Source organism: Octopus bimaculoides, chromosome 6 (genome assembly GCF_001194135.2).
Source record: "Octopus bimaculoides isolate UCB-OBI-ISO-001 chromosome 6, ASM119413v2, whole genome shotgun sequence".
Lineage (NCBI taxonomy): Eukaryota > Metazoa > Mollusca > Cephalopoda > Octopoda > Octopodidae > Octopus > Octopus bimaculoides.
Window position 1 is genome coordinate 38,833,186 of NC_068986.1, and position 9,326 is coordinate 38,842,511.

The 9,326-nt window shown below is 35.7% G+C and overlaps 1 protein-coding gene across 1 annotated transcript in view; it reads left to right on the plus strand.

The window, feature by feature from the left end:
- The window catches only part of LOC128248125 (inositol-pentakisphosphate 2-kinase-like), a 26,248-nt gene that overhangs the window by 8,688 nt on the left and 8,234 nt on the right, over positions 1-9,326 (plus strand). The window contains exons 3-4 of the mRNA XM_052968689.1: positions 5,444-5,586; positions 8,235-8,324. Coding sequence (XP_052824649.1) covers positions 5,444-5,586; positions 8,235-8,324 — 233 coding nt within the window. The remainder of the gene's footprint in view (positions 1-5,443; positions 5,587-8,234; positions 8,325-9,326) is intronic.

Here is a 9,326-nt window from a genome sequence, read left to right on the forward strand (position 1 = left end):
AGATCGTTGCCAGTGCCCCTGGACTGACTTGTGCGGGTGGCACATAAAAGACACCATTTCGAGCGTAGCCGTTTTCGTGCGGGTGACACGTAAAAGCACCCACTACACTCTCTGAGTGGTTGGCGTTAGGAAGGGCATCCAGCTGTAGAAACTCTGCCAAATTAGATTGGAGCCTGGTGTTGCCATCCGGTTTCACCAGTCCTCAGTCAAATCGTCCAACCCATGCTAGCATGGAAAGCGGACGTTAAACAATGATGATGATGATGATGATAATGTATGTCTTTGTGTCTGTTTGTCCCCAGCCACCGCTTGACAACCGGTGCTTGTGTGTTTAGGTCCCCATAACTTAGCAACTTAGCAAAAGAGATCAATAGAATAAGTACCAGGCTTATAAAAAGTAAGTACTAGGGTCGATACATTCAGCTGAAAATTCTTCAAGGTGCTACCCCAGCATGGCCACAGTCTAATGACTGAAACAAGTAAAAGATAAAAGATATATATATGCTTTCTTCTGGAAATGTAATTCCTTTTTACCAAAGTTGGAAATTTAAAGTAGAGGATATAAATAGACTTATTTAAGTAGAACTAAATAGACTTGTATTTCTAATATCAAATTTTTAATGGGGATACAATAATTTTTGTCTCTTCAGGATTAATAAACAAAGTACCAAATATACTTAACTTGTGTAATTGATACCTATGATGTGTCCTATTTATTATATGTAAGGAAATGAACAATTCAGACAAATGAAACAAAGGGAAGTAAATAAATTTAAACGTAATGAGGTTTTCTCTGAGTAGTCATTCATTTTGGACTGGCGTATTTGTAGAGGATGAGGCAAAAAATACACTACACATTCTGAGCTCAAATCCTACTCAAGGTCAATGAAATAAGTACCAGTAGTGCTGAAAGGATGTTGACCAAATGTATGTAAACTTGAAGCTGGGGTTACTGACTCTGTATTTTACTTTTTCAAATTTGCTATCAGTTTACATCTAAACTTTGCTTATGATATTGATCAACAACAGTATTTGTGTGAAAGACAGACAATATTTAGAATTTTTCACATATGTAAGACTGTGATGCTACATGGTACTGACATAGAGCCATTGATTTTAGAAGATGTGGGGACTAACGAGGAATGTGTCGAGTTTGGTCTGTTGTCCATGCACTTAAAGTTGATGAAAGATAGTGTACAGGTGAGCTGAGAGGAACAGAGAATTAAAGCACCAATCACTATATGCATGAGAGATGACTATGTGATGTGAAGGGATGATGAGTGCAAGGTGAAACAGTACCATGCAGTGATAATGGAAGATATCTATAGAAGGAGTAGACATTGGTAAAAGCAGTGAGGTCATATTTGAGGATCTTGAACCTTATTAATGCAATGAAGGATCATGAAATGTAGATGTCCAGATTTCAGTTTATGCTGCAATCAGATTTTACTTTTACTCATGCATTGAGTACATAAAATTAATACCAGTATTATACTTATAAAACTTGACCCTACATTTTATTGATGTTATAGTTTATGTTTTAGCACAAACCAACCTGACAAGTTGTTATTGTCAGTGTTAATGGCGAAAAGTTGATGGCTGACATCTTGTCAATAGCACTCACTTGCTAGCTCAATCCACCGAGCTGTAAACATGTACAATTGGTATTTATTGTTCATCAGTGAATAGTGTTGAAGCATGTGCAATGTAATTGATAACAATTTTATTAGCTTGAAGTGCTGAATTCAGAAGCCATCCATCTTAAGTTAGCTTTATCTTAGGATCTGAGTGCTGTTACTTAATTCAGCTGTTAGTATTGGCTGATAAGTAATAGTCCATCCTAAATTAACAAACTACACAGCCAGCAACTATCTACTTGGTATCCGCTAACACAATCGTTGTTTTTCCTTTTTTCCTCTTTTGTATTTCATTATTTTGATTATTCTTAAATATTTGTATCTTTACATGTGTATAATGTTTATGTACACAAGTACTTGTTTGTATGTGTGAAGATGGATACACAGACAGAAATTCAGTTACATTATTTTTATATAAAATACACTTACATATGAACTTGATTCTAATATATTATCAACAAAACTGATATGGATTTTGTTTTTGATTTTCAAGTGCTTTCTAACATGAAGTGTTCCGATAAAAATGTTATCAAAATACAATATTGGTGAGAAAAACATCAATTCATATATCTAGGAGTGTTCATTTAACACAATTAGGATAGAAACCGGAATTACATTGGTTTCAGATTTGAAAGAAACATATTGCTTTTTTTTTTTTTTTTTTTTTTTTTTTTTTTTTTACTTTTTTTTCTCTCTGACTGGTTTCAGTGAGTGAACTGTATCTCTGCTCAGACACTACCTTCATAGGTTTTATTCAATCATATCAAGTTCAATGTTTATTTCAGTTTGCTTCTTAATTCACTGAATTCTATTTATTGAATCTCTAAATCTATATATGCAACATTTATTATATATATTATGCTTTTTATATTAGAGAAGACCTGGAGTTACCAGTTCTTAGGAACATGATTTGGCCACTTTGTGTTAGATCTGAGAGTAAAGTTGTTTAATCTTATGTTGTGTGTATATGTGTATGTATGTATGTATGTATGTATGTATGTATATTTTTACATGTGCATTCACATGCGTGTGTATAATATATCATCATATTTAAATCTCTACTTTTCTGTACTTCCATGTGTCAGACAGCGCATGGCTATTGCTGGTGTCATGTAAATGGCACCCATGAAATCATAGTCATGGCTGTTGCTGGTGTCATGCAAATGGCACCCGTACTGGTGGTACGTAAAAAGCATCCATTACACACTTAGAGTTGTTGGCGTTAGGAAGGGCATCCAGCTGTAGAAACCATGCCAAATCAGATTACAACCTGGTACAACTCCCTGGCTTACCAGTTCCAGTCAAAGTGTCTAACCCATACCAGTATGGAAAGTGGACATTAAATGATTGATGTAAGAAATGAAATTCTTTTTGAATACATTTATAGCAAAACCAGTTTGTACATTGCATTTACCAGTCAAAAGTATTTTCATTTTGCAAGCTTTAATTAATACTTCAAACGAATTACATATGAAAAGCATTTATTCATCAAAATGTATCCCATCATGTTCTATTGTTTGTTGCTATTGTTGTGCCAGAAGCACAACTCTATGTTTATAACATTCGGCTGGTTTAGAGGCAAAAAACTCCTTGTGCCTGTTTTCCACTGCATCCACATTATTGAACCTCCATCCGTACATGAAATGAACCGTGTCACAGAAAAGGTGGTAATCTGATGGTGCAAGGTCTGGACTGTAGGCAAGGTGAGGGGACACTTCTGACCCCTCAAGTTTGCACTTGATCAAGCATTAGCAGTGTGTGCTGGGGCATTGTGTGTCTTTGACTGGCCAATGCTGGGTAGCAGGCTTTCAAAGTATCATATATTCACTGCAGCTGTGGAGCTTAAAGGCAAGCATTAACAGCATGACCATCTGGGACAAGCTCAAATTGCAACACTCCCTCAAAATTCCACCAAGCACTCAACATGATCTGTTCAAAATGCCCTTGTTTGACAACAGCTTCTGAAGTCCAGCGTGAACGAAGCCACTGATTTGTCATATTAGCATTACAAAAATAGATCCTTTTTTTTTTAATCCCCAATTACAATTCAGTGTCAAAAACAAGCATCTTACAAAGATTTATCAGCAGTTGTTTGCAAATGTTGACACATTGTTGAGCCTGGTAATTGGTCATTATGAGGAGCTTTTAAACATCTGTTCACAAGGCTGAGCTCATGGATGTGTCAATTGATGATGCTTTTTGAAGGACCAAGTTCTGCTGATTTCAAGCAATGCTTCATCTTCTACAACAGAAGGTCTCCCTGACTTTGGGGAGACCTTCTGTTGTTTTTGAGGCTAGTGTCACCTTGCTTGAAACATCTAAGCTAGTCTTGTACCACACATTCACTGACAGTCCCTGTACCTTCCACATCATTAATTTTTGACACTGCCCTTGCACTTAGTCCTTTTTTTCTTGCAGGTAGTGTAAAATGGCTCTAAATGCAATTTTTTCATCACTCATTATCAAAGTTGTAAAATAAAGAATAAATAATTCAGCAAAAATTGGACAAATTGTATCAAATTAATGATATAACATGGTGATTCAAGTTCTGAAAATCCAGGAAAAACTTTTGATTCAACCCTGTACTTATAACTGCTCTTTATTGTAAATGTAGTCAGCTGACAAGGTGTCAGAGTTAGAGTGCCTGATGTAATAATTTGAATCAGGAAGTTTACAACTGGCATTTTTACACTGGAATTTATATTATATTGATTATATCCTGTGATTGGCAAGTTCATGTTTTTTCTATATTTATATTCTGGTGTCTTTTTTGTTGTATATTCTAACTACAATTGTATGGTTAGGTATGGCATCAGTTTATTTTTGTGTGTGTGTGTGTGTGTGTGTGTATGCATAAGTGAGTGGACAAACAAAAAAAAAACACTCAACACATTTAGTAGGAGTTACATATATTATTTAAAACAGTTTGATTCAGCTCCATGTGACATAAAATTTTGTTAGCCTCTAACAGAAACCTGAAAGAGACGGGCTTTGGTTAGAGGCCCCATGAAACTTTAAGTTGCATGGATCCAAATCAAATTGTTTTAAATTTTATATATATATATATCATCATCATCATCATCGTTTAACGTCCGCTTTCCATGCTAGCATGGGTTGGACGATTTGACTGAGGACTGGTGAAATCGTCCAACCCATGCTAGCATGGAAAGCGGACGTTAAACGATGATGATATATATATATACCATATTCAGTTACAAGGGTGTGTGTGTGAAGGTGCATGGCTCAGTGGTTAGAGAGTTAGGCTCATAGTCATGTGGTCGTGAGTTCAATTCCCAGATCAGGCTGTGTTGTGTTCTTGAGCAAGACACTTTATTTCACGTTGCTCCAGTTCACTCAGCTGTAGAAATGAGTTGGTACCAAGCAGTATTAGACTTTGCCTTTCCTTTGGATAATTTTGGTGGCGTGGAGAGGGGAGGCTGGTATGCATGGATGACTGCTGCTCTTCCGCAAGCAACCTTGTCTGGACTTGTGCCTCAGACGTTAACTTTCTGGGTGCAATCCCATTGTCATTCATGACCAATGGGGGTCTTTATATTTATATATATAGGGAGAGAGAGGGGGGGGCAATGCGTTACTGATTCTGCCAAAAACAACTTCTTAGATAAGCAGAAAACCAGGAGATTGTTCATTGAAACAAGCCCTAGTTCTTGACTGGTCCTTTATTTCATTGACTCTGGATGAAAAGCAGAGTTGACCTCAATGGAATTTAGAACAGATCTCTTATGTTTCTGCCAAGTTATTGCTAAGTAATAATAACACTCATCTTCAAAAATTTCTCATTTCAGCTCACCGTAAAGGTAAAGACATAGATTTTGCTGCTCGAGCTGCATTAGTGTTACCAGACTTCTGTTATGTTTTCCAACCAAACTGTATTTCTTCCATGCAATCCAACGTGCCATACCCTGCTACTATTAGTATTGAAATTAAGGTTAGTACTCTTGCTTTTATCTTTACTTCAATCATAATGTTTACTGCGTTTGTTATATTCACACAAGTATATAACATAAAACCTTATCCTTTCTCCAGTATTAAGCAGCATTGAGCATAAATTTATGACTTAACTATGCTCTTTGACAGAACACATTAATTCAGTTTGTTTCAGTCTTCCAGATTCTCTGCCTAGTCCATAATTGAGTGGTTGACCCAACAACCCAAACTTGCCCACATTTGCAAAAACTATGCCAACCCTGAAAGGATTAATGAATGCAAAAATTACTTGTTGATGATGTTAATCTTAATTTTGCGTATGACTTAGTTATTTTTGGACTGCATTTGAGTGTCACAAAAGATACTAATCACTGAAAATGAATAGGATTAAAAGTTATATATTTTCGGCAAATTTACTTTAGAACCGATCAAATTCAAAAAATAAGTACCCTGCTCAGAAAGTCAGAACTCAAATCTTATTTTCTTTCCTTCTCATTCTTGCCTATTTTCTTTCTTTCTTTCTCCCCTTTCTCTTTAAACTTATTTGCAGTCATTTGACCTTTAATCCCCTTTGTATTACAATACTATGTAAAGTAATGTATACTTCTATAGTGGATTGAATGGTAGACTCAGAATTGAATTGTACAGCATTGTATGGTACAGAAAAATATGTTATAGAATACCTAACTAAACAAAATGATGCTCTTTATCAGCAACAATTGATCAATAGGAAAGTTCCTAGAAAGTTTAATTGCCTTGACGAATGAAGAATCTAAAGTCTTGAAATCTTATTCATATAAGGGTAAGAGAGGGGGAAGCAATTCTGTAGATTTGGTTCCTTGCTTTTTTCTATCATAGTTGTTGTTTTAACCTCAAGTCAGTTCTGAACAAACAGGCTGTGATTAAAGGCATTTTAGCCATGACATTCTCCATTTCATTTTCAGGAACAGTATATCATAAAGCAAATCATCCAAAGTCTCCTTTTTTTATGACAGTAGGGTATGATTTGAGGGTGACTTGGTTGCTATTTCTAGGTCAAGCTACCACATAATGGCTTACTTATTAAAGCCAATCACCTGAAACTGCTTACATTCTTCTTAACTATGATCCAGCCTGATTTATTCAATACTAAAAGAGTATTGTAATTTGCTTGAAGTATTGCAATATGTGTACATGAGATAAATGTTTGAAAAATCTTTTGAACAATGCATTAGGAGAGCTCAGTAAAATATATAAAATGATGTTCTGTGACCTCTCCCACCATTCCTTCACATACCTACACTAACTTGACATGCTACATCTCTACTGCTGCTGTTGCCGCACCACACTATCTACTGCTACTAATACTACATATGTCCACCAACCACCATTATAAATATAGTAATTCAATACTTTTTGTCATAGTACACTAGAATAGCCAGCTGATAACTATGTATTTCTCTGAACTTTTTGATTATTTTCTTTTATTTGAAAAGTAACCAATGTAAGTTCATTCAATATCTCTTTGTTTTTATTTATTGACATCATCTTACATATTTTGCCTAACCAATTACATGCATTAATCAAAGGTTTTTTTTTTCAAACATATATCTCACTTAATCATTAATGTTGTTGTTACTTAGCCCTAGATGGGAACAGTAATCAAGCAATTCCAACAGTGCTCTTCCCATCTTTCTGTCGGACATAAGCTATCTAGGACTACTTTAGCCAATTTTACCTTCTATTTTTATGATATTAGGATTTGGATTTTAAAGAAAATTTGTCAGCTATTTCTAGTGAGTCATGCAGCAGCTGTGTAGAGGCAGCTTCATTGATTCAGTGGTTGTAGTTTACATGTGCCAATATCCTTAAAATGCTAGCTGACACAAAACTACTCAAGGCTTGTATGTTTCTTTCCACGTGTAGCAAATAAAATATGTTTGGGGGAGTGCTGAAAAGGTCCTGGCTTTAAGGGTACTGTGAAAGGCCTGTTTGGAAGCCCAACCTTCTGAGCCCTTTTACAGAGCTTAAAAAAACTGAAGGACTGTTGCAATAAGTGTGTGAATCTGAGAATATGTTGAATAAAATCATAATTTACTGATTTTCCCGTATTTTCTTTTACCCAAAGCCAGGAACTTTTCAGCAATCCCCTCATACTTGTAAAACGATAAAGAAAATCTTGAGCTAATAAGGCAGCCTCTTCGTGGTTACTTGATCAAGCTAGAAATAGCAACCAAATCTCCATCAAATCTCAACAGACCATCTTATGGAAGAAGTGAAGGACATATTGCATAAGGTGGTTGTGAACACAGTTTGAAAAAAGACAGGCCAGCTGTGTCAGGAGTATTTTTGATCAGAAGTTGTTTATTTAATATCTTAGCTTTCATGTGTTGAAATTGTCAAAGTAGAGGCCAACTTTCCCTCAAACCATACCCTACTGTCTCAAACAAGGAAAGGACTTGTCGAATTAGATAATATAGTCCTACATGCCCATAAAAGAATGTGGTCACAGCTGGAATACATTGACCTAGAGCAACAACAAAAGAAAATCATGCTATGTGTTCCACATATTTCTTTTGTTTCCTTCTAGAAAAACTATAAATTCTATTAATGAAACTATCATCTTGATAATTGCTTAATATCTCTAATCTAAATTTGATTTTATTTCAGCCTAAATCAGGATTTATTCCAATATCAAATCATATAAAAAATCCCATAAAATTCAAAGTTTGTAAATTTTGTATGAGATCTCATTTAAAGGTAAGTTATTTTTATTCCATCCATTTGTACATTTTTTTTTTCTGTTTGCCTTAAGAGTTTATGTAGCTTTATCTTTTACTTGTTTCAGTCATTGGAAAGTGGCCATGCTGGGGTAGCACCTTGAAGGGGTTTATTTGAACAGACCAACCCCAGTACTTATCTTTTAAGTCTGGTCCTTAGTCTCTTGGTTACTTTTACCAAACTACAAAGTTACAGGGTTGTAAACAAACCAATACTAGTTGTCAAGTGGTGGGGGAGGGACAAATACAGTCACACACATACATATATGATAGGCTTCCACACAGTTTCTGTCCACCAAATTCATTCACAAAGCAGTAGTAGAAGACATTTGGCCAATGTGCTACACAGTGGGACTGAATCCAAAACCATGCACTTACAAAGCAATCTCCTTAACCACCTTACAATGACAACAATTGGTCTGAGGTTATCTTGTACAGAAGTATTCATGCTTTTATGAAAACTCATGGTCAAAATCTCATTATATGAATGATATTCTTGAGATTTCATTTGATCCTTACTTGCATAATATATAAATACGAGAGGGTGCTGAAAAGTTCCTGGCTTTGGGTAAAAGATAATACTGGAAGATCTGTTAATTATGATTTTATTCAACATATTCCCCTCTCAGATTCACACACTTATTGCAGCAGTCCTTTATTTTTTTTAAGCCCTGTAAAAGAACTTGGAAGTTTAGGCCTCCAACCAGGCCTTTCACGATAACCTTCAAGCCAGGTGCTAGAAAGTTCTTGGCTTTGTGTAAAAGAAAATACAGGAGGATCAGTTAATTATGATTTTATTCAGCTAGACATAAGAAACATCAGATGTGGTGTGCAAGAGAGACGACTGCGCTGGTATGGTCATGTGTTACGTATGGATGAGGACAGCTGTGTGAAAAAGTGTCACACCCTAGCAGTTGAAGGAACTTGTGGAAGAGGTGGTGAAGCACGACCTTTGAATGTTGGCCCTTACAGAAGCGATGGC